Genomic DNA, 26,801 nt, shown 5'->3' on the forward strand with positions numbered 1-26,801 from the left:
GACAGAGGATTAGAAATGGGCAAAAAGTGTTCTGATTTTCAAGGAAGGCAAGAGACCGGAATATGCATACTATGAGGCAATGAACTTGACAAACTTTGGGAAAATTATTTAATATTTTGTTAAGGAGGAATGAGGAAAGGAAATAAGCACTAAGGAAAAAACCTACCTGTGCCAGGCACCGTGCATTATGCAATTTACAAATATCTCATTTGATCTTCACAACAATGTTGAGAGGTAGATGCAGTTATTATCCCTATTTTGCAGTTGAGGAACTGAGGTAAACAAAGGTTAAGTGACTTGCCCAGTCACACAGCTAGTAAGTATCTGAGGCCAGATTTTAACTCAGGTCTTCCTGAGTCCAGGGCCAGTACTCTACCCACTGTGCCAGTTAGCTCCTCCATTGATAAAGGAGAGGTGATGAGGAACTAGTATGGCCTCATCAAGAAGTCATGGAAATCTATCCTTTTTTGATAAGGTTACAAGGCTGGCAGAATAGATGGAATATTGTAGAGATAATTTACCTATATACCAGCAAAGCATCCCAGACAGTCTCTGAACTGGATTCAGAACTAAATGAATGATTTTAATCAAAGAGGAGCCATTAATGAGATAATGTCAATTTAGGAGGTAGTCTTCAGTGGCGTGTGCCATGTGTTGTTAATATTTTTATAAATGCCTTGTATAAAGGGCACAGATAGCCTATTTAGTAAAACTGTAGTTGACAAAGTTATAAGACTGATAGTTAACACATTAGATGATAATTTACTGCCCCCCCAAAAAACTAACAGAAAATAGCATTAAACTGAATCTAATAAAATACAATACAAAATGTTCCAACTGAGTTTTTTTCAAATTTCTTAATAAAATAGGGAGTGTTGGTCAGAAGGTGTATAATATCTGTCTTCAAGCAATTAAAGAATGGACTATCATGTGGAAGAGGAATTAACAGTGGTTCGCTTGACCCCAGAGAGCCTAAGAATATCTGGTAATGGTTACAGAGAGGCAAATTTAGGATCCATGTAAAGAAAAGCTACCTTACAATGACAGCTATACAAAAGTGGAAGTGGTTCCCTCCACTTGAGGTCTTCTGGCAAGAGTAAGATGACATCTTACTAGAGATAATTACGGAGGAGATTCTTAGTCAGATGTGAGTTGGACTAGACAGCCTTTGAGTTCCTTCCAAGTCTCACATTTTGGAAGGATGTGCTGGTGTGTATGTATTTTAAAATACTGGCCTGTTGCAAATAGTTTAATGTCATCAAATACAATTTCTTGCTATCACCTAAACCTAACCTTATATAAATGAAAAATCTCTGTGTTGTTTCTTGGGTTTTTTTTTGGGGGGGGGGGGGGGCGAGTTGAGGTATGGTAATGGACTGCAGGTGAGGGGAAGTAAGAAAAACTCAGCAGTGACAGTGGTTTTAATTTAACACAGGGATTTCCTTATATTACTCTCTTTGTAAAATCACTTACCCATTGCTTTTGTTTCTTCCCTTTTAGCATTTAGAAGGGAAAATTTGAATTTTGCTCGAACTTCACTTTTGGGGCAGCTGACTAAAAGCAAATATAAGGACAAGTAGTCTTTACTTTCATCATCTAATCCCTTTGGATTTACTCTCAGGCACCTAAAATAAAACAAGTGTATATAGAGAAATGTAAGAATTTAAAAGTTTCTTTTAAAGTGAGCTACAATGAAAATATAATTTATATTATATGATACAAATGGCATCTCTACTAAGTCTAGACTTCTTTATTTTTTTACAATACAAAGAATTTACTTCAAATGTAATCCATTCCTTACTGATACCTACCAGAAAATAAAAATCAGCAATATAAAGTAGTTTATAACAAAAAGTCTTACCATTTCATTTTATCATTTGGGCCTGATGAAAATGTAGAACTTTTTAAAACTTCACCCATTTCTTCTCTACAAAAACTGAAGTTATTAATGGTCCACATGTAGGAAAATTTTACTACTTTAACCTAAAAGAGTAAAAAAAATTACATTTGTAATTTTTTTTCTACATTTTTCATTTAGGATATAGAGCTTTTGGGGTGGGGGAAGGAAAGAAGACATCAAACCTGTGATGTCATAGGAAGATCTTAATAACTCCTTCTACCAATATATATCTGCACTTTCTCTGAAATTTACAAGTCTAACAGAGATTAAGATAGTTTGATCAGAGGAAGAACTTTAATACAGGCTTGCGTAATTCCTAATGCACTCTACATTTTTGCTTCTCCCCAAAATGTTCAGAGTCCAGAAAATGTTTTCTCAAAAGCCAGTTATCTTATTAAAGTTTTAAGTAAGGTATTTGGTAAAGTTTACTTGCCTGTGTATAACACCAACTTTCAGCTATTGGCCCACAGGTCATCTCTCCAGGTGGAGGTGGGGTCGGTACCCTAGACATTGCCATTTTATTGCAGGTTTTTATTATCAGGTCAGTAATCTATACTTCAGTACTTTACCTGTGAATAAAATAGGCTTATGTCAGCTTATTCGAAACTTTAATGACTAGAATAACGAAAGAGTGATAGCAAAGAATTGGAAACATAGCAGATGCTCAACAACTGGGGGATGGCTATACAAATTTCATTACATTAGTGTAACCTAAATAATGAAATGATGAGTGCTGTAAGAAATGGTGAATAAGACAAAAACAGAAAATATGGAAAGATGTATATAAACAGATACAGCAAAATACGCAGAGCCAAGAAAAAATACACAAGCCTATTAACAATGTAAATACAAAAAAGAAGCACATATCAAAAAAATCAGAAGTGAATGTGATATTTAGAACAAGCACGGCTCAAAAAAGATACAATATATAAGAAGGCCTTCCCACCACCATTTGCAGAGGTGGCACATCCATAAGCATTGAACTTTCAGACTTTTTCAAGGTATTGATCAGTTATACTTTTTTTTTCCTTTTGTCATTTTAATCTTTAAAATTATTTTATTTTTATATGGGATGGCTCTTTAGGAGTGGAATGTGGAGAGATACCAAGTTCCTACAAATGAAGCTGGGGAATATCTTATTTTATTTTAATTAATTCATACTCCAACTAAGTAATTAAGCATTAAAATCAGTCAGAAAATTAAAAATATCAGCAGTTTACCAAGATATGCTTTCAAGGTACAACTGTTTTTTAAGAATAACCTCATGTACTAAGAAAATAATAAGCCAAGCGAGGAAAGAACAATAAAAAAGCAAGATAAATGGTGCCAAATCATAGCCAAGTGCAGTTATTGTACAACAACTTATAAAATCAAACAAATGAATGACTATTAAGTGTACAGCACTGTTAAAGAATTTGGTTGGGGAGACAGGACAAATAAAAGAATGATTTAACAAAATTTGAAGTGTCAACTGAGTAGTATAGGACAGTTAAGTTTCATAATACATCTTTCCCTAATCCCTCAAGGAGCTTACATTCCGAAGGCAAAGACGTGAAGTTTAGGAGGAATGGTTGGGGGGGGAGGGGAGGGAGAGAAAAGTCAGCAATCAAAGTCCACAGTCATTCAAAGAGTTGATTACTTAAAAGAATTAAGAATACATAAAGAAAGATTACATTTACCATAATACCCTTTACCAAAATCTTCACAAGTAAGATATTCTTCAGGTTGAAAATCAGTTAAAAAGATAATGGAGGATTAAATACTCTCACAGCAGAAAGTGCCAAGCATTTTACTTGCTTTTCTCCTTAGCAGAGAAACCTCTATTTGGGGAGAAGGGAGAGAAGGCTAACTACTTTTTCATATCATAACTAAACAAGATTAATGAGGGCTATCTATTCTCACAAAGTATTTAAATATGATACCATCTTCTACTATAATGTAAAAGGGCTGCTGATAAATAAAACAGAACTTTGATGTCAAATGGTTCATTAATCAACTAATGAAAACTTGAAACTGAGAACTGAAGTAGACACTCTATAGCAGTAATATATGTGAATGGGATGTAACCAAGATTACAGCTACAAAAACAGATTTAAAAAGCAAGTCCCACAGATGATTTTATTATGAGAATCAATCTGTAGAACTTGGTGGTGAATGGAAGAGAAGAAATTTTTAAATGGCTATAAGGATTCAAGTCAGAATGAATATATCAGTTTTGGGGTCCTAAGACCCAGGATGGAAATTCTGCTCTATTTATTTACTACCTGTGGGATTCTGCATAAGTCATTTTGCATCTGTAGGCTACCATAAAATGAGATGACTGAATTAGATGACTAATAAAATTCTTCCCAGCTCTAATTCCTATTATCCCAAATTTGGGGCCAGAGACAACCAATCAGCTATAGCACAAAAAGAACAACGATAAGGTACCCACTAAAAAGAAGAGGAAGATTTTGGAGATATAGATATAGGAATGATTTGCATATTAGGTAATAGAAAAAATTATGTAAACAAACTCTAGAAGGGAGTGAAGGGAATAGACAGAAACAAGACTCAAAAACAAACTATGAACAACACCCACAGTTAACAAGGGGTCACCTGAAGCTCACAGGCTCATAAATACTTAGTTGATTTATCAGAAAATACTATTGATAGTAACCACGTAGTACTAATATTCTAAGAACAAAAGTATTTCAATAACCCCCCAATTCCCCACTGCTAACATGCCAAGATCACCCCCACTTTAAAAAGAAAAGTTCATTTGATTTTTACCACCCCACCAACAAGCCAATTCTGTTTGTCTTCTACTTTTCATAGTCAAACTCCTAGAAAAAAACAAGTACATTAAAACCTCAACATCTCCACTTCAGTTACTCATCACCTCCTGCCTGGATTACTACTAAGTACAAAGTGCTAACCAAAAAGAGGAAACGGGAACAATACAAAAGAATATGTGGAAAGGCAAACTTAAAAATTATAACCTTAAATGCAAAAGGATTAAAATTGTAAATTAAATTCAATAGTATTGTCTTTTTAAAAAAAAGTATATTGGCATGGCGCAGTATTAACACTAAATATCCATCTATTTAAATTGTTCTTTATTTAAGGAGTATTTTGTGTGATTTGGTAGATGGTACCCCAAGTATTTTGGGCCTTTTATTATTTTGAAAGGAATTTTGGCACAGAGCCTGACACATAATAAGTATGATATAAATGTTAGCTATTATCATTGCTGCTGCTGCTGCTATAGCACTCTACCTTGTCAAAAGCTTTTTGTACATCTGTTGAGATAATTATGTGGATGGTTCTGTGAATACACTGCCAAGCCTGGAGTCAGGAAAACTTATCTTCCTAGTTCAAATCCAGCCTCAGACTCTTACTAGCTGTGTGATCCTGGGCAAGTTAGTTAACTTCAGTTTGCCTCAGTTTCCTCATCTGTAAAGTGAGCTGGAGAAGGAAATGGCAAACCACTCCCGTCCAAGAAAATCCTAAAAAGGGGTCAAGAAGAGTGGACATGACTGAAAACTGAACAACAAAGAAGAGGTATGAGAAGAAACTCCAAACCCACTCCTTTGGAGACATGAGGCAGTCCAGAGTTGTGACATATAGTACACAGTCAGACATTTCTCATGTATTGCTTTACGTTGCCGATTTTTTCCCTTTTCTTTCCATTTAAAAATATAATTTGTTATAAGGGATGAATCTCTGGGAGAGGGAAGAATGCTAGGAGAAATTCTGTTGACATAAAAAAAGATCAATAAAAGTTATTTTTAAAAAGTAAATAAAGTCCTCAAAATTTATCAGAAAGACTAGATTTTTAAAAAAAATGCCAAAAAAAATAAAAGAAACATTTTAAAAACAGTCATATAGGATAAAATGGAATACAGAATACTGCAGACTAAAACTAAGTGTTGCATTAGACGATTCAAAAAAAATACAAGTTGCATTCATATTATCAGATATAACAAAATTTCACAAACATCAAATGATAAAGATAGATACTACATTGTGCTTAAAGGCACCATAGACAATGAACAACTATCATTCCCAAGTATATATACACCAAGATATAGTACCTAAATCTATAAAGGGAAAGTTAAACAAATTTCAAAAAGACACAAGACAGCAACACATTATTGTAAGAAACCTTAACATTCTTCTCTCAAAGACAGGAAAAATCTAGCATATCCATTAGATTTGGGGAATTAATAGCTCTTGTAGCAGCCATCTAAATGAGAATACTAATGAAAAATGACCATCTGCAAAAGCACAGGGACCAGAAGACAAAAATACTAAATATATCTTTTATATAACAAATTAATAAAAATAATAATTTTAAGTGTCCAATGAAGTATCTAAAAGATAGATGCCTAAATGGAGAACAAGTAAACACAGTCTGAATAATTAGTGGGTAACAGGAAAAAAAAAGAAACAACTGTGTAAAAGAAAATGAAGAAAACAAAGTTTGGAGGTACAAATGAAGCAGTCCTCAAAAGAAACATGTATTAGCAAAAGAGAACATGCAACTTAAAACATATAACATTAACAAACCTAAGATAAAAATCTTGAAAATTAAAGGAAAATAAAATGGTAATAGAAATGAAAAACAAAAGTTTAAAAAACTTGCTTTTAGCCAATTTAAGAGGAAAGTCAATCAAAATTTTTAAATGCACAAGGTGAATTCATAATGAATAAAGATCAATAGAATTATCCAAAACTACTATACCCAATTTTATATGCAAAAGGGAGAATTTCAAGGAAAAGTATGATTAACTGCAAAAATATCAAATACTCAAATTAGAAAAAAAAAAAGGAATAGATACCTTAAACTAATGGATCTCAGAAAGAGAAAGTGAAGCTATAAATGAACTAACAGTGAGGAAAAACCCATCTTGGTACTGATAAATTTACAAGTATATTTTATGGAATATTGGGTTTACAAATAAATTTTATGACTACTTAAAGAGTTATTAATATTCATGCTACAAAAATTATTCTAAATAAATGTAAAGGTATTCTATTCACTCCTTTGAGATAAATATGGTACTATTAACCATACTAAGGAGAAGGCAGAAAAAGAAAAATATGGAATGAACTAAGGTTCCATTAAAATCCCAGTTAACAAAAGAACTACAGTGATATATACAAAATAAAATTATTCACTAGAACTTAAAGTTTGACTTCATGAATAGGTTAACATTGGAAAAACAATTAGCATCACTGCTTACATAAAAAAAGCCACATGATTTTATAAAAAGCTGCAGAAAAGGCCTGTGATAAAGTGGCACTTGTATGCAAAAAGACACAGAAAAACTGAAGGGCCCCTTTTTGATTTGATTAAAAAGAAATTTTAAAGCACAATGTAGCATTATTTGCAAATACAAAATATTCAACGTTTTCCCAATAAATAGAGGGGTAAAACAGGAATGTTCCCTTTTTCCACTACTGTATGATAGTTTTAGAAATGTTCAGGAAAGCAATAAGAAAAAAAAAAAGACCTGAGTGTCATAAACATGTGGAAAAGAACAGGTAAAATTACTCCTACTTGCAGAAGGGATAATGTCTGCATTAGAAAATAGTAGTTTCCACAAAGAAATAAAATGATTATTAGTTTGAGTAAACTGGAACAGTAAAAAATAATATGCATGAAAACATTTCTGTAGAAAATAATAAGAAATAAATAGAAATAATAAAAAGGTATTGATGTTTTTTTTATCACATCACCTGTTTTTCCCAGTCTAACCCTCTCCTTTTCCCTTCTCATAGACTAGCCCCCCCACAAAAAAAAAAGGCAGAGGAAGCAATTCTGAGTTAATGATATACCAAAAATATCTGACTTGCACACATCCATAATCTGCAAAGAAGGGAGGAAGATGAACCGTAAAAAGTCGAACGTGGACCCAAAGAAGAGGCAAGAAGGCATCTTCCTCCCTTGATAATAACATTTCCTTCAGAATGCAGTCTCTAGTTCAAAGATTGCCAGATTTAATTCCTATAATTCATAGAGATCAGCAAAAGTTAATGAATTGAAATCCAGATAAATAAGGATACTAGATTTATAACATGGTGACACTTGTATAAACATCTTGGCACTGATTTTCTATATACTATTTAATTTACGCAAAGGGTGACTATATAAGAATTCAGTATATGATATTACTCTTTAATCTAAATCATCATCAGGGAAGAGCAAATGAATCATCAAAGTGAAAACCAGAAATTTTTCTACTGGTTATATGATTTTAACCTTATTATTTTAAATAATATTTTATTTTAAAATAGAGGTTAAACTATGCTATTATAGGAAGAAAAAAAACTCTGTCTAGACCACTAATTTACTTGTGATCTTGTCATTATGGGTATTCCTTTCAACAATACGATTCTATAATTGCCTCCTCCAAGTACCCAACTACCTCCTATTCTATACGATTCTATAATTGCCTCCTCCAACTACCCAAAATTCACCAAAGGTTTTACTGTGACAAAGCCTTCTTTCAAGTTGTCCTGCCATGATGGGATGGAACACAGAGGATTTCCCTGGCTCTCATCCCCCCATGAAAACCCATCATCTTTTTTTGATGACATCCTTTACTCTAGTCCTTTTTAATTTCTTGTTTGTGATATATTATAGCCTACTCACACCCACTAAAATAAATCTTTCAATTGCCCTTAGCTTAATCCTCAATACTTCAGTTCTTCATAACATTTTTAATGTCTCATAGACACAAATCCACAAGAGAAGAATAGGGCTTTATTTCAGGAACCTGTTTGGGGTTATTAAAACATCAAAATTTTCAAATTTCCCCAAACCAATCCAAACTTCTCTCCTCCTCTTCCTGTGTAATTTTCATCCTAACTTATTGCTTAAGTATCTGAATTGCAAAGATACACACACACGCACGCACACACACACACACAATATACAAGTTATCTATTCAACAGCATGGCAATCAACATTCATCTACTACATTTTTTTTTCTATATGGATACCTGAGTAATAATTTAAGCATGATCCTGTATTTCATTTAGGGCACTCTGAAATATTTCAGGGATTAATAAAAAATGAGGGGGAAAATGGCATGCAATTAAGACAAGTACAACCTGACCTTTTTTAAAGAGTTGCTGATTAGAATGAGAACGAAATGGAAAGACATCAATGGGTTTCACAAAAAGGGACAAAAAATGCTTTAGTAAAAGACTGACCTATGCGCTTAACTGACAGGGATATCAACTAAGGACCATGTCAGTTTAGAATACAAACTCACTTCTAATACATTAGGGAAGGACAGCTGGAAGCATATGATGCTTTCTAACAGAGAGAAGCAATAGAGTGATAAAAAGTTTCAAGAATGCTCAGTTGAGTTTCTTGCAAAGCTCAGTCATTCCAAGGTCATTTAAGGATCAAATTTGGAAGACAAGCAAGGCTATTAGTTATAGATTTATCATTCAAAATTAATGATGAGGAATCAGAATTGAAAATGTGAGAACTGAAAGGCACTTTGTTTTTTAATATTTAGTCCAATCCTCATTTTAACAGATAAGGAAAATGAAGCTCAGAGGAGGGATGTATATACTTTGAAAATTCTAAGAGTACATAAAAAAATCTACCTACTATAATACAGTAATGGTATTTTTTCAAAAGAAAGCTATCCTTGAAGGCAAGACCCGTTTTTCATATTTTTCTTTATGTGCCCTGTATATAGTAGGTCCCTTAATTAATGGCTGTTGAATTGGGGGCTTTTTTTAAGTTACAAAGGAGCTGGCTATTTCTTAAGGAAACAATAGTAAAGTACAATGAAAAATATCCACCATAAAGACCAGAAGAATGGTTCCTAACCTTTTTTGTGTCATAGATACCTCCCCCACACCCCACCCCTCATTCCCCGACTTGGGCAGTCTTGTAAAGCCTATGAATATTTTCTCAAATATTTTTAGGTACATAAAATAAAACACTAAAAAGGAAGCCAATTATATTGAAATAAAGATGTACTCTTTTTCTCGCATTCAAATTTATGGACCTGTGAAATCTATCCTTAGATCGCTTTAGGAAGTCTGTAGATCCTAGGTTAAGAACCTTGGCCTAGAATAAGAAAATGTTGGCTAAGAAAAAGTCTAAGTGTCTACATAACAATTCGTTCCTCTAATTCTAAGTAGTGCTATTATTTATCTGTGAAAAAAAAAATCAGTTTTATGAGGCATACTCAAGTTCAAGGGAGAAAGACCATAAGGTGCCTTTAGCAGTTTTAAATGCTGTTTCCTCTGATAAACCAAAAATGGTTAATTCCAATTTTTTTATTTGAAGTTGAATAATTTTGAACACAGGATTGTCTGTAGGGGTTCATAATTGAAAATCAAAATTATAGTAGTAGTACTGTGATTTTAAAATGCATGTTTTTCACAGAAACAGTTTTTAATAAATTTATTCCTAGTACCAGGGGAAAATGGTATAGTACAGGTTCGGTTTAAAAAGCCACCTAGGACACACTAGTACAATTTACCTACTTCTGCTTCCTTCACATAATCATAGCACAACATGTGTGCAGCCAATAAAACCTGGTTTATCTTAGTTTTAAAGACAGAATGATTTCACTCAAGATTATGCCATTTGTCAAAACCATTCTTCAATTAAAGAAAATAAGATTTAAAATCATAGCAAGTGACCCGAAATGCGAACAGCTTGAATTCTAAAAAGTAATTTTTAGTTGTCTACAATTCTCCATCCTTCCAATTCATTGCCAAGTCACTAAGCTAAATTGTGTGACTTGTTTGTGAATGAAGACATTTAAGTGGTGTATCCATTGCAAGATTTGCATTAACATAATATTTGAGAGGATCCAAGGGTGTGGAACCTGCTGCCTCAAGGCCACATATGACCCTCTAGGTCCTCAAGTGCAGCCTTTTAACTGAGTTCAAGTTTTACAGAACAAAGCCTTTAATTAAGGAGATTTGTTCTGTGAAGTTTGGATCTGGTCAAAGGGTCACACTTGAGAATCTAGAGGGCCACATGTGGCCTTTGAGACAGCAGGCTCCTCACCCCTCGATAGACAATACTATTTTTTATTTGTATTGATAGTGTCATGTATTAAACTATTTCTGAATGAAAGAGCTTTATTATAAGGGTTTACATTTCTCAAGAATTTAAGGTCACCTGAAATACACCAATCTGAGTTATCAACCAAATTTTTATAACAACGTTGGAAAAAAAAAATTGGTAAAGGGCAGCTAGGTGGCACAGTTGATAGAGTGCTGGGCCTGGAATCACATAGACTCATCTTCTTGAATTCAAATATGGCATCAGATACTTATTAGCTGTATGATACTGGGTAAGTCACTTAACCCTGTTTACATCTATAAAATGAGCTGGAGAAGGAAATGGCAAACACTTTAGTGTCTTTGCTAAGAAAACCCCAAAATGGAATTTATGAAGAGTTGCACATGATTGAAAATGAATAAACAACAAAATTGGTAAAAAAAAAAAAATTTTAAACAAAGTGGTAGCATAACTAAGAACAGTATACCTCATTTCACATTAATGTGTTTCTGAAAAGAAATGGTAATCTATTTTTTGTAAATAGAAGTATTTTCATATTATCATTTGTTTCAAAAATATTTAATTCCTGATTAATCTTCAATTAGCCTGGGTTCCAAACACAAATTTAAAGTTTCCTCCCTCCCACATTCATTACATATGCATTTAAAGACACTAGTACTGTTAAGGAAATTCATTTGAAAAATTTATTTAAAACAAATCCTCATCCTCTACTATACAAAAGTACTACATACACACACACACACACACACACACACACACACACACAGGTAGCTTTTGCAATCACTTCTCTCCTCACTCATTTTACAAGATAAATTCCATTTCAAAGTTAAACACAAAATTGCTTTAAATTGAAACAATTTTTACAGCCAGTGTCTCTGATAAAGGCCTCATTTCTTATTTTTTTTAATCATTTTTATTTAATATTTTAGTTTTCAACATTGATTTCCACATGATTTTGAGTTACAAATTTTCTCCCCACTTCTACTCTCCACCCCATTCCAAGATGGCATATATTCTTATTGCCTCGTTCCCCAGTCAGCCCTCCTTTCTGTCACCCCACTCCCCCACATCCCCTTTCACCTTACTTTCTAGTAGGGCAGGATAGATTTCTATGCCCCACTCCCTATATATCTTGTTTCCCAGCTGTATGCAAAAAACAACATTTTTTTTTTAAGCATCTGCTTTTAAAACTTTGAGTTCCAAATTCTCTCCCCTCTTCCCTTTCCACCCACTCTCTCTAGGAATGCAAGCAATTCAAAATAGATCACACATGTATCATTACGTAAAACACTTCCACAATGCTCAGGTTGTGAAAGACTGAATATATTTTGCTCCTTCCTATCCTATCCCCTTTTGTTCAACTTTCTCCCTTGACCCTGTCTCTTTTCAAAAGTGTTTGCTTTTGATTACCTCCTCCCCCATCTGCCCTCCCTTCTATCATCCCCCCTCTTTTTCATCCCCTTCTCCTTACTTTCCTGTGAAGTAAGATACCCAATTGAGTGTGTATGTTATTCCTCTTCAAGTTGAATCCGATGAAAGATTCACTGATTTCCCCCTCACCTGCCCCCTTCTTCCCTTCCAACAGAATTGCTTTTTCTCGCCACTTTTATGTAAAATAATTTACCCCATTCTATCTCTCCCTTTCTCCTCTCAATATAGTCCTCTCTAATCCCTTAAATTTATTTTTTTTTAAGATATCATCCCTTCACATTCAACTCACCTTGTGCCCTCTGTCTGTATTCCCTTCAACTCCCCTAATGCTGAGAAAGGTCTCATGAATTACACATATCAACTTTCCTTGTAGAAATGTAAACAAAACAGTTCAACTATTTAGTAAGTTCCTTACCAATACTCTTTTTTGTTTACATTTACATGCTTCTCTTGATTTTTGTGTTTGAAAGTCAAATTTTCTATTCAGCTCTGGTCTTTTCACTGAGAAAGCTTGAAAGTCCTCTATTTTGTTGAAAATCCATATTTTGCCTTGGAGCATTATACTCAGTTTTGCTGGGCAGGTGATTCTTGGTCTTAATCCTAACTCCTTTGACCTTCAGAATATCATATTCCAAGCCCTTCAATCCCTTAATGTAGAAGCTGCTAGATCTTATGTTGTCCTAATTGTGTTTCCACAATACTCAAACTGTTTCTTTCTGGCTGCTTGCAGTATTTTCTCCTTTACCCGGAAACTCTGGCATTTGGTGACAATATTCCTAGGAGTTTTCTATTCGGAATCTTTTTCAGGAGGCGATCGGTGGATTTTTTCAATTTCTATTTTACCCTCTGGTTCTAGAATATCAGGGCAGTTCTCCTTGATAATTTCTTGAAAGATGATGTCTAGGCTCTCCTTTTGATCATGGCTTTCAGGTAGTCCAATAATTTTACCGGATCTATTTTCCAGGTCAGTGGTTTTTCCAATGAGATATTTCACATTGTCTTCCATTTTTTCATTCCTTTGTTTCTGTTTTATAATATCCTGATTTCTCATGAAGTCACTAGCTTCCACTTGCTCCAATCTAATTTTTAAGGTGGCATTTTCTTCAGTGGTCTTTTGGACCTCCTTTTCTATTTGGCTAATTCTGCCTTTCAAGACATTCTTTTCCTCACTGGCTTTTTGGAGCTCTTTTGACATTTGAGTTAGTCTATTTTTTAAGGTGTTATTTTCTTCAGTGTTTCTTTGGGTCTCCTTTAGCAAATCATTGACTTGTTTTTCATGGTTTTCTTGCATCACTCTCATTTCTCTTTCCAATTTTTCCTTTACTTCTCTTACTTGCTTTTCCAAATCCTTTTCGATCTCTTCCGTGGCCTGAGACCAATTCATATTTTTCTTGCAGGTTTTTGGTGTACGCTCTTTGACTCTGTTGACTTCTTCTGGCTGTATGTTTTGATCTTCTTGGTTACCAAAAAAGGAATCTAGAAGTTGAGTCTGAGTCTGTTTTTGCTGCCTGTTCATGTTCCCAGCCAACTACATGACCTTTGAGCTTTTTGTCAGGATATGACTGCTCGTAGAGTAGAGAGTACTTTGTCCCAAGCTTTAGGGTCCAAGCACTGCTGTTTTCAGAGCTACTTCTATTCCACCATCAGCCCAGGCTCTGTCACAGCAGGGCTCCACCTCCTCCAGGAACTGCCAATCAGGACCCCAATACAGATCCAAGCAGGGCATAGCAAGAGAATCTACCTTTGTGCCCACAAAGCACTCCGTGAACTCCCGCTCTGATCTGCTGCTAGATAACTCCCACTGTGTGAGCCAAGGACTCAGGAAGCAGCTGACGCTGTAGCTCTGGAAGCAGCCTCAGGAGCTTCCTGCCGCTGCCACGCCACCGCTGCACCATCTCCATCACCCCATAGGGCCAGTGGCTGGACCGCTCTGAATTCAATCCCACAGTTTCCCTCTAACCTGCTCTTTGGCATTTGTGGGTTGAGAAGTCTGCTAACTGCCACAGCCCCAAGGTCTGTTCTGGGTTGCTGACTCCGGGCTGGGCTGTGCTCCGCTCCCAGCACTGTGTGATAGACCCTTCCCGGTGACCATCCAGGCTTTCCTGGGCTGGAGACCTGTTTCCCTCTGCTATTTTGTGGGTTCCACAGCTCTACAATTTGTTCAGAGCCATTTTTTACAGATGTTTGGAGGGATTTGGGGGAGAGCTTAAACAAGTCCCTGCTTTCCAGCCACCATCTTGGCTCTGCCTTAAAGGCCTCATTTCTAAAATACATAGAGACTGAATTAAAAAGTCATTCCCCAATTGATAGTCAAAGGATATGAACAGGCAGTTTTCAGAAGAAGAAATTAAAGCTATCTATAGTCATATAAAAAATGCTCCAAATCACTAATGATTAGAGAAATGCATATCAAAACGACTCTAAGATACCACATCACACCTATCAGATTGACTACTATGACAAAACAGGAAAATGATAAATCTTGGGGAAGATGTGAGAAAATTGGAACACTACTGCATTGTTGTTGGAGTGGTGAACTGATCCAAACATTCTGGAGAGCAATTTGGACCTACGCCCAAAGGGCTATAAAACGGCATACCCTTTGACCCAGCAATATCACTTCTAGGTCTGTATCCCAAAGAGATCATAAAAACAGGAAAAGGATCCACACATACAAAAAATATCTATTGCACCTCTTTTTGTGGTGGCAAAGAATTGGAAATTGAAGGAATGTCCATTAACTGGGGAATGGCTGAACAAGTTGTGGTATATGAATGTAATGGAATAATATTGTACTATAAGAAATGATGAACAGGCAGACTTCAGAAAAACCTGTTAAGACTTCTATGAACTGATGCAGAGTGAAATTAGCAGAACCAGAAGAACACTGCACACAGTAACAGCCACATTGTGACATGACTGACCTTGACAGACTTAGCCTTTCTCAGCAATGCAAAGATTCAAGACAACTTCAAAAGACTAATGATGGAAAGAAAGTGCTATCCACATCTAGAGAAAGACCTCTGGAGTCAGAATGCAGATGGAAGCATACTATTTGCTCTTCTTTTCTTTGGTTGTTTTGTTTTTCTTTCTCATGGCTCCTCCCATTAGTTCTAACTCTTCTTTACATCATGACTAATGTGAAAATATGTTTAATATGAATGTATAAATATAGCCTGTATCAGACTGCATGCTTTCTTGGGGAGGGGGGAGGAAAGAATGGGAAAGAAAATTCAAAACTCAAAATCTTATGGAAGTGAATGTTAAAAACTAAAAATTAATTATTTTTAAAATGCCTTTAATTTTTATGGTGGGAAAAAAACTGAAACAAAGTTTGAGCCCACTGACTGTGGAATGGCTAAATAAAATGTGGCATTTTAATGTGAAAAGAAAAAAGAAATTCACTTATGTGTAATGAGGTCTATGGGAATTCCTAGAAGAAATAAGTTTTTAAATGATCTTAAAAATAAAATGGTAACTAGAGGAAGGCATGGGATATATAAAGAGCTTTGCAGAAAAAATTGGAAGGAGAAGAGTTATACAACTTTCCTCAAATAACAGATTCCTTGAAATTTAGATTTGACAAAGAGAGAACGATGACTCCATGAGACAGGAAATATTAAAACTGAATCAATTTTGTGGTCAGTGCTATAATAAAACTGTCCATCCATTACATCTTCCACTCTAATATATAACCAGCCCACCCTCCTTTTTCACTGATACATGTCCTTGACAATGGTTTGGATTTTTTTTGTTGTTGTTGCTGTTGCTGTTACTTCTTACACAGCAGTCAACACTACTCAAGTTTTATGGCCTACAAATGCCCAGTGCTTACCTCCACTGTCCTTTGTATCATTTGCGATTTTTGTTCTTTAAAATGCATGAGGTTTCATGTATCACTTGGAGAATCCTAATACTAAAGATAGAGTGGTGTATTGGAATCATTGAAAGCCCTGAATGCAACCAGTCTTCTCTTCAAGTCACGGTCCATGTGCAGTGCCTATCCCAAGATATACACACTAAAGTGATAGCCATCCAACTGGTATAATTTTAGCAACATACATTTTTCATTTACTTGTTTCTTCCTATGTGGAATAGCAAACAAATCTCTTCTGTATAGCCGGAAACCTCATTAAAACAACCCTGTCTTATTTGAAGGCATGAAATCATCAAAGAGCAGAATCTGGAAGACTTTACTATCTGTAGAGTATCCCTCTTCCATTTGGACTCTATACAGGGCATACTCCAAGAATCTGAAAAAATTCTGCCAAGCATAGGCTCATTTTCAAATGATTACACAGGAGTATGAAGGAAAACTATAAATATCATAAGCTCATAAACAGTTAAAAAGAAAGGAAAAACAACATTTTAGGATCACAATTAATGAATATGAGAATTCTGCAATAAGAAAGGAAAATTATGTGTGAAAGTGACTACTAATAAGTTCAATTCAATTAATATGTTAAATGACTATTAAAATCAAAACTGAATGCTGCAAAATCATGATCATGCTTGGCACCAAAGAGAGGACCACAAATGATACATGGTTAAAGGAGATGAAGAGGTAATATTCCAGAGAAGATCTAAGGTATCAATAGCCATATAAAAAATACTCCAAATCGTTAATAAGAGTAAAATGCAAATTAGGCTCCAAATCACACTTCAGATTGATAAGCTGACAAAAAAGAAAAGTGGCAAATGGTAAGAGCGGCCATGTGAAAATAGGCACATTAATACAGTGCTGATGGAACTGTGAATTTGTCCAGAAATTCTGGAAAACAATTTGGAAATATTACTGTGCATTCCCTTTGGTCCAGCAATACCATAACTAAGCATATATTCCAAAGAAAATTTTTTAAGAGGCTCATACATACAAAAATATTTTAAACCTTTTTTTTAATGGAAAGGAACTGTAAACTAAGGCAGTGCCCTATGGTATAGAAATGTAATAGAGTAGTATTGTGACTTAAGAAATGACAAAAGGAAAAGATCCAAAGAAACTTGGAACAACTCATTTAAGCTAATCCAGAATGATGTGAGCAGAACCAGAATAGTTTATACAGCAACAAAATTGTAAATGAACAACTTTGAAAAACAGTATCATCTAATTTACATTTCTCCATCTTCTCCACAAGACTATCCTGTGACATTTGTATATCTACTTTATCTACAATTCTGTACTCATCTATCAGTTTAGTAGTCCTGCCTCCCCAAAAAAGAAAGAAAATAAGGATAAGTCTGGAATTACCTGTTCTTGATGAAACTGTCAAGACTATCTCTCTGTAATTAATTTACCTTTCTGGATGTTCACTATCTCTAATAATAAACATATGAAATTGTACTGAAATCTCACATAAACGTTTCATGTGCATGATTGTTTTTATCCTTGAAATTCAATTTAATTATGTTAAGATAGCATCATAATGTAACATTTCACAGAATCATAAAATATCAGATTTAGAAGTGACCCAAGTGACTAATGTGGAAATACATTTAATATGATTGTACACATATAACCTTTATCAGATTGCTTGCTGCCTTTGGGAGAGCGGAAGGGAGGGAGAAAAAAATCTGGAACTGAAAACCTTATATAAGTGGATTGTTTAAAACTATCTTTACATGTTATTGGAAAAAATAAAATATTATTAAGGGTGGGGGGAGAGAGGAAGTGACCCAAGACTAGCCTAACCCAGATCTGAAAAAGAACTCTTTATACCAGTGGAGAAGAGGTGTTTTATCTAGCTTTCTGTTTGATGATCTGTAGTAAGAGGGCACACACTGCATCAGCCCCTTCCATTTTTGGGCAATTCTTATTATCAACAGGTTTTCCCCATATATTGAGAGTCTAAATCTACCACTTTTTAACTTCTTTTGCTTCTAGGGCCAAGGAGAACAAGTTTAATCTAATATAGAACTTTTACAGGAATCAAAGAACACGCTCATTGTTCTAGTGCACAGATTATGTTCTCTAAGTTTTTTTATTGGGGGGGAGCGGCGGAGGGAATAAGGACAACTATCCTCCAATACTGTAGTACCTCTCCCATTTTCCATGGTCTTTCAAATATTACTGACACTGGGTCATAGTAATCACATCTGACATTTTTTTTTCAATACCCATGGATTTAGTTTATCTGGGCCAAGTGACCTAAATTCAAAGGCAACTAGATGCTCCCTTAGTATTTCCTTACATATCCTGGTATCAATTCCCTAGTCATTTTACTTTTGTCATTTCCAGTACATGGGTTATTATCCTTTGAGAAGAGAAGCAGAATAAGTTAAGTAGCTGTCTTATCTCTGATGTCAAATAAAATCACCTCATCCACCTCAAGAAAACATACTATTCCTTTTTTTATCCTTTTTATTCCAATATAGATTAAAAATTTTTAACTGAATATACCTTCTGAGTATATAACACTACCTCATCCTCCCTTTTACTTATCCTATTTCTTTTGAATAAGGTACACAAACCATAGGTATATTCTAGCCATGTGTTTCATCCCACCAAGTCAGTTACAACTGAAGTCAAATTTGCCTCCTTTTATGATACCTAGTTCCTTACTGATTGCAGGTAGACTCTGGGCATTTGGATACAAATGTTTAAATTCAGAGGTTTTACTAACTGGGACCTAAGATTTTAGACTCCTATGAACTTAATAGTAGTCTCAATTGCTATTCTCTTCATTGCAGCTATTCACTATGGTATTTAGTTTGAAATAGGTTGTCTCCTCGTCATTTTTAGTTTAAACCCCTTTTGTTCTAATTAACTACAATATTACTGTAGAAAAATCTGTGAAAGATATAAACTGCTCTTTTTTGAAAGTTAAAGAGAAAAGATAAAGACATATAAACTTTCTGTAACTATAGTAGAACTTAAGTGAACTTTCACTATAGTTAACTAAAATAGATCCCAGTTGTACAGCCAACTATTAAACTGTAACAAACTCACTGGATCATGGTAATCTTATGGTCAATGTAAACTTCAATTAGTAAGAGAAGTAATAATTCCATTCAAAAACAAGGCGGCAGCAGTTAGGCAGACTTCTGCTGTCCATCGACCTACTCTTTAATGAGTTGCTGCTATTTACTCAACTACTACTTATAATTTTTATAACAGTTTATTAAGGGCCTACTATCACGTATATGGCACTATACTGGATAACAATATGCTTCAGAGGTCTTTTTAATTGGAAGTGTGGGAGAATAAAGATGTAATTAAGAGTACCCTCTCAAAGATGGAAATGTATTTGGAAATCACAGGATTTAAAGCTAGATGACCTTTAAGGTCATCTAGTCCACTACTACTTAATTATCTAGATGAGAAATTTGAGGCCCAAGAACATTAATTGGCTTGCCTAAAATTACTTCAGCAGTAGGGCCTCCAAAGTCAAGACTATTTTTGATTCACCAAAGTGGGAAATAAAGTGTGTATATATGTACACACCACAGGTCAGCTAGGTGGTGTAGAGGATCTCCAGAATGCTGGATCTAGAGTCATAGAAGACTCATCTTTCTGAGTTTAAATTTGGCATAGACTCTTACTAGTTGTGTGACCCTGGGCAAATCATTTAACACTGTTTGCCTCAGTTTCCTCATCTGTAAAATGAACTGGAGAAGTAAATAGCAAACTCCTCCATTCTCTTTGCCAAGAAACTCCCCAAATAAGGTCACAAATAATTGGACACCACTGGAAAAAAAAATGACCGACTGAATACACATATGGACACAAGCAAGACACAACAAGAAATGCCAATTTAGAATGTGTATAGAAAAAGAAAGGGCTTTTATGAGAACCCAGGGATGAGTATCGCTCCTACCTAACAAGGAGAGACATACACCTGAGGAGCATAAAGTATGTACTTCTAAACTTTCACTGAAACTGAGTAAACTTATCCGATACATTAGGACTGAAAATCTTAAAATCAAAGGAGCCCTCCCCTGCCATATCCAATCAATCAGAAACACACCTCCAAGACTTGATTTCATATATATGGATATCCATTTACTCTCTTATCTTATGTAACCATCCCCCAAATCTGGCTCTTTTCATTGTTTGTTCTAAGAGATCTAATCACATTTTAAAACTTGAAACATCACTATCATTTCCAAAAACTCAAGAAGCACCATTTTAGGTAAGCAAACAAGAAAAATTTCATCTGTTTAAATTAAAATTTAATTAACCTCTTACTAATAGTTTTAGCATCTTATCTTACACTAACAGATAATGCTACTTCCATTGGGAGGATTAATCAAACACACAATACATTTTTCATCCTGTGCCATTATTGGGTAACCTTTCAAGAGGATCAAGCCAACACAGTACAAGGCCATCTTCTGGTGTACCAAAAGTAATGTTCAAATTGCCTAATTATTCTTTCATCCTGGATATATAACCAGTCGACTTTCTTTTTCTGGCTATTTTTTAAAATAGTATTTTATTTCTTTCAGTTACACATAAAGATAACATTCTTTTTTCATAAGATTTTTGAGTTCTAATTTTTTCTTCCTCCTTCCCTTCTCTCCCTCCTCCCCAAGATGGCAAGCAATCTAAATATGTTTTCTAAAATGTCGTTGGAATTTTTGCTGTTCCTCCAGTTTTGGAAAAGAACCAATGGGGAGGTAGGGCACGCAGGGGAAGAGAGTGATGTGTTGACTTGTGTGTAAAGTGGATATAATGAGGCAGACAGAGCTGCCACAGCTGCACCCTCTTCCAGAGTCATCTAAGTCCAGTGGCAAGAAAAAAGTGAGGATGACTGGCAATGTCCCAGGATGCAGTGGAAGACCTCAGTGGCTTCTATGTGTACCCAAGCTCTAAGATCTCCACAGTACCTGCTTCAGCTGCCTTCACGGCCACTGGAACAAATCATTCTCATCTAAACATTGCACAGGGGGAAGTCTTTACATGCTTGGGGCAGACATCTCCCTCATTCACCAACAGGTTTGCAGGCTATTGATTGCCCTCAAGGTTAGCCTCTCCATCAAGGCTGTTTTACTGTAGTGTGGCTACTTCGACTGCTACAATTCTTAAGAGCCACAGGTAAGAGCTGGGTGAATCAGTTACACGTCACAGGTGGATGAGCAGCCCAGAAAAGGGCTTGGTAAGCCCTCACACCACAGTCCTCCCAGAACACCAAGGCCCCAATCAGTCAGTTGAATAACAAGTCATTGAGGGCAGGGACTATCTTCTTTTTTTTTAAATTTGTATCCCCAGGACCTGATCCATAATGGGCCCTGTATGAATGTTTGCAGATTCACTATTTAACTGATAAATACTTTTGAGTACTTAATTAACATTTAGAAGTACATACCAATGCTTAGTAGAAAGACATTAAGCCTCAGCCAACATTCAAATTATAACAATTGCTGGTTTTAATATTGTTAATTTATACCTGAAATATTTAACTCTAGTTTGGTTATTTTTTTTACATAATATATTTTGCGCAACATTTTATAGTTTAAAAAACCTTTTCCCCTACATTATAGCAGTTCCAATCCTCCCTTCTACCATTAGTTAGCTGTTAAACCTTGGGGAAATTATTTCAGTGCCAGAATCTCAGTTGCTTCATCTGTTAAATAAGAGCTTTGGCCTAAATGACTCCTAAAGTTCATTTCAGGTTTATGGTCCATATTGATCCTCACAAAAAAAAAAAAAATAGGGCAGGTGTAATTAACCCTACCTTGTAGTAGAAGAAATTAAGGCAAAGAGAATTAAATTATTTGTCTAATACCACACAATTCATGTATTTAAAGAAGTGATTAAAGGAAGATTTTGGTTCAACATAAGGAAAATTTTTGTACTAGGTATTCAGAAATGGGAAGGGTTGTCTCTGGGACATTATATTCTCTTTTTCCCAAGGCAATCAGGGTTAAGTGACTTCCACAGGGTCACAGAGCTAGTAAATATCTTGAGTCTGCATTCGAACTCAGGTCCTCCTGACTCCAAGACTGGTGCTCTATCCACTGTGCCACCTACCTGCCCCTCAAGCACATCCTTTTTCAATGGCATGTGAACCAATGAAGATGACCACCTACTGATCAGGAAATGTTGCTACACTAAGTAAGGGAGTAAATTACATAACACCACAAAGTCCCTTTCAACTCTAATAGCCATGAGGCTAATAAAAGGAGGTGTCAGAACTGCTAGCCCAAACTTTTGACACTAATGGTTTAAAAGTACAGATATGGCTTCTAATTACAAAATGTTGGCAAATTATACACATGGAAAATTGATGCTAGTTTAAACATCAAGATAAAAAGCACAGCCCCAAATATCTGCCATAGCACACACTGAAGCATTTATATATAGCATGGAAAAATGTAAGGAAAGGCAGCAGAGGATGGTTCAAAATCCCAGTTTAGCAACAAATGCCAGGCACCTCAAGAGTTCCAATTTCCTTATCAGTGAAATTTGTTCTTTCATTAGTTGGGAGGTAGAATTAGATAACATTTCAAATTCAAATTCCCATTCAATTCTAATATAATGGAAAAGGCCAAGAGTAAGTAGCATCAGAACAGAAAGCTAGATCTGACTAAACTTTAGTATGTTCACACTTAGAATTACTTTTGATTTTCTCACATGCAAGACATGAACAGGGATTACAGAAAAGATGACATATACAAATGTTCTAACCAAGCCCATATCCCTCTAGAATTCTTAACTTTTTTGTGTCATGGAAACTCATCCCTTGGCAATGTGAAGAAAAGGACCACTTTCTCAAATTAGTATTTTTAAATGATAAAACAGGATTTACAAATAAAATCAATTTTTTGAAACACAGTTACCAAAACAAATTTGTGGGGTTGGGCTCCAGGTAAAGATTCCCAGCTTTAGAATTGCCTCAGGAAAAATGAGAGACTATGACTCTTTGTTTTAAGTGCATTTTTTGTTTAAAAGAAAACCTTGAGGGGGGGACGGAGCCAAGATGGCGGCTGGAAAGCAGGGACTTGCTTAAGCTCTCCCCCCAGGTCCCTCCAAAAACCTGTAAAAAATGGTTCTGAACATATTCTAGAGCTGCAGAACCCATGAAACAGCAGAGGAAAACAGGTATCCAGACGAGGAGATCCTGGATGGTCACCCAGAAGGGTCTATTGCCCCATGCTGGGAGCAGAACCCAGCCCAGCCCAGAGTCAGCCAGCCAGAACAGACCTTGAGGCCATGAATCAGTGATCCACTGAAAAAAGCTCAAGAGTCAAGTAGTTGGCTGGGAACATGAACAGGCATGAAAACAGACTCAGATTCAGACTTTGGAATTTTTTTTTGGTGACAAAGAAGATCCAAACATGCAGCCAGAAGACTTCAACAAAGTCAAAGAGCCTACATCAAAAGCCTCCATGAAAAATATGAATTGGTCTGGCCATGGAAGAGATCAAAAAGGATTTGGAAAAGCAAGTCAGAGAAGTAGAGGAAAATCTGTGAAGAGAAATGAGAGAGATGCAAGAAAACCATGAAAAACAAGTCACTGACTTGCTAAAGGAGACCCCCCAAAAAATATTGAAGAAAATAACACCTTAAAAAATAGACTAACTCAAATGTCAAAAGAGCTCCAAAAACCCAATGAGGAAAAGAATGCCTTAAAAGGCACAATTAGCCAAATGGAAAAGGAGGTCCAAAAGACCACTGCAGAAAATGCCCCCTTAAAAATTAGATTGGAGCAAGTGGAAGCTAGTGACTTCATGAGAAATCAAGATATTATAAAACAGAAACAAAAGAATGAAAAAATGGAAGACAATGTGAAACATCTCATTGGAAAAACCACTGACCTAGAGAACAGATCCAGGAGAGGTAATTTAAAAATTATTGGATTACCTGAAAGCCATGATCAAAAAAAGATCCTAGACATCACCTTTCAAGGAATTATCAAGGAAAACTTCCCTGATATTCTATAATCAGAGGGTAAAATAGAAATTGAAAGAATCTACCAATCACCTCCTGACAAAGATCCTAAAAGGAAAACTCCCAGGAATATTGTCACCAAATTCCAGAATTCTCAGGTCAAGGAGAAAATACTGCAAGCAGCCAGAAAGAAATAATTTGAGTATTGTGGAAACACAATTAGGATAACACAAGATCTAACCGCTTCCACATTAAGGGATCAAAGGGCTTGGAATATGATATTCTGCAGGTCAAAGGAGTTAGGATTAAGACCAAGAATCACCTACCCAGCAAAACTGAGTACAGTGCTCCAAGGCAAAATATGGACTTTCCATAAAATAGAGGACTTTCAATTATTCTTGATGAAAAGACCAGAGCTGAATAGAAAATTTGACTTTCAAACATAAGAATCAAGAGAAGTATGAAAAGGTAAACAGAAAAGAGAAATCATAAGGGACTTACTAAAGTGGAACTGTTTTGTAAACATGGAAAGATGATATGTGTAATTCATGAGACCTTTCTCAGTATTAGGGTAGTTGAAGAGAAAATACATGTATAAAGGCAGAGGGCACACGGTGAGTTGAATATGAAGGGACGATATCTAAAAAAATAAAATCAAATTAAGGAGTGAAAGAGGAATATATTAAGAGAGGGAAAAAGGGAGAGATAGAACGGGGTAAATTATCTCACATAAAAGTGGCAAGAAAAAGCAGTTCTGTAGGAAGGGAAGAGGGGGCAGGTGAGGGGGAATAAGCGAACCTTGCTCTCATCGGATTTGACCTGAGGAGGGAATAACATGCACACTCAATTGGGTACCTTACCCCACATGAAAGTAGGGGGAAGGTGATAAAAAAGTGGGGGGATGATAGAAGGGAGGGCAGGTAGGGGGAGGAGGTAATCAAAAGCAAACATTTTTGAAAAGGGACAGGGTCAAGGGAGAAAACTGAATAAAGGGGGACAGGATAAAAAATATAGTTGGTCTTACGCAACATGATTATTGTGGAAGTGTTTTACATAACGATATATGTGTGGCCTATGTTGAATTGCTTGCCTTCTTAGGCAGGGTGGATGGGAAGGGAAAAGGGGAGAGAATTTGGAACTCAAAGTTTTAAAAGTGGATGCGCCAAAAAAAAAGTTGTTTTTGCATGCAACTGGGAAATACTATATATAGGGAATGGGGCATAGAAATCTATCCTGCCGTATAAGAAAGTAAGGGGAAAGGGGATGGAAGGAGGGCAGACTGGGGAACAGGGCAATCAGAATATATGCCATCTTGCAGTTGGGGGAGGGTAGAAATGGGGAGAATGTGTAACTCAAAATCTCGTGGAAATCAATGTTGAAAACTAAAATATTAAATAAAAATGATAAAAAAGTTCAGAAGTACATAAGTCAGCAAATAATTTCTGTTAACTAATCTTAAATTTCATATGCACAATCAATACTAAAAATACACTTCTATATGCAATCCTCTTTTTGTTTTTTGTATATATGTTAGTTCAAAGAGGAAAGAGTCCATAGTCCCCACAAATACTCCAGCAAAATATAACCAATGGGAAGCAGTTCTAAGCAACTCCCTAAAGTCCAGGACTGCACAATAAGACTGCCAGAAACCTGGAGAGGATCTGAGCAGAAATAAGCCACGATAGTCAGAAAGCACAGATCAAAGGCATCCTAAACTCACAGCAGGAGACAGGGGCCAGCACCAGAGCAGTAAAAAGATACTAGCTCATGCACAAAGCAGAGAAAGAAGACTAGACAAGCACCTGGTGTCTTGAAGGAAAGCTGCAACTAACAAATACAGTAATACATGGCTGAGGCCTTTGGGGGTTACAATGAAGGATGGAGTTGGTGTGCAAGAAGTAGAGGAGGAGGCCAAGCAAAAATCTAGATTGATCCATAATTCAAAATTTCTGCAGAGGACTGGGGCTAGTCTTAGGCATCATATTCAGTATGAATCAGTACTTGCCCTCACTGGATATCCAATTGTGTAAGGAGTAATTTCAGTACGAGCGAAGCACAAAGTCCCAATTCAGAAACTGGGACTGGAGATTGAGAAGATGGTGGTGGTGGTGGTGGTAATACTAATACTATAGTGTATCCTCCTGTGCCAGGCACTACTAAGCACTTTATAAATATAGTCTCATTTTATCCTCACAACAACCCTCTGGGGTGGGAGCTATTATCCCCATTTTACAGATGTGGAAGCAGAAGCAAACAGAGGCTTAAGTGACTTTGCCAGGGTCACATAGTTAATAAATGTTTGAGACTGAATTTGCATTCAGGTTTTCCTAATTCCAAGCCTGATACTCTGTTTATAAGAGGATTTGTTTTTTAATGGAATAAGAATGTAAAGTATGCAAGAGTAGAAAACTTTTAAATGCCAGGCTAAGGATTCCAAATTATGCTTTAAGGGTCAATAGGGAGCAATTTCCTTCTTAAGCCTGTTATTAAGAGAGGTGAATAAACTGACTTTTCTGGGCCTTAGTTTCATCATCTCTCAAATGAGTGTGTTGGAGTAGACAGATGACCTTTAAGTTGCCTTCCAATTC

The 26,801-nt window shown here is 35.8% G+C and overlaps 1 protein-coding gene across 2 annotated transcripts in view; it reads right to left on the bottom strand.

Moving 5' to 3' along the window:
• SPOPL (speckle type BTB/POZ protein like) overlaps positions 1-26,801 on the bottom strand; it is an 87,273-nt gene that overhangs the window by 31,488 nt on the left and 28,984 nt on the right. For both annotated transcript variants that reach the window (XR_005009580.1, XM_036744920.1), the window contains exons 2-4: positions 2,334-2,469; positions 1,862-1,983; positions 1,474-1,625 (exon numbers count right to left, since the gene is read on the bottom strand). Coding sequence is in view for 1 of the 2 variants with exons in the window: in XM_036744920.1 (XP_036600815.1) it covers positions 1,474-1,625; positions 1,862-1,983; positions 2,334-2,417 (358 nt within the window). In the remaining variant the exon portion in view is untranslated. The remainder of the gene's footprint in view (positions 1-1,473; positions 1,626-1,861; positions 1,984-2,333; positions 2,470-26,801) is intronic.

Source organism: Trichosurus vulpecula, chromosome 2 (genome assembly GCF_011100635.1).
Source record: "Trichosurus vulpecula isolate mTriVul1 chromosome 2, mTriVul1.pri, whole genome shotgun sequence".
NCBI classification, from domain to species: Eukaryota; Metazoa; Chordata; class Mammalia; order Diprotodontia; family Phalangeridae; genus Trichosurus; species Trichosurus vulpecula.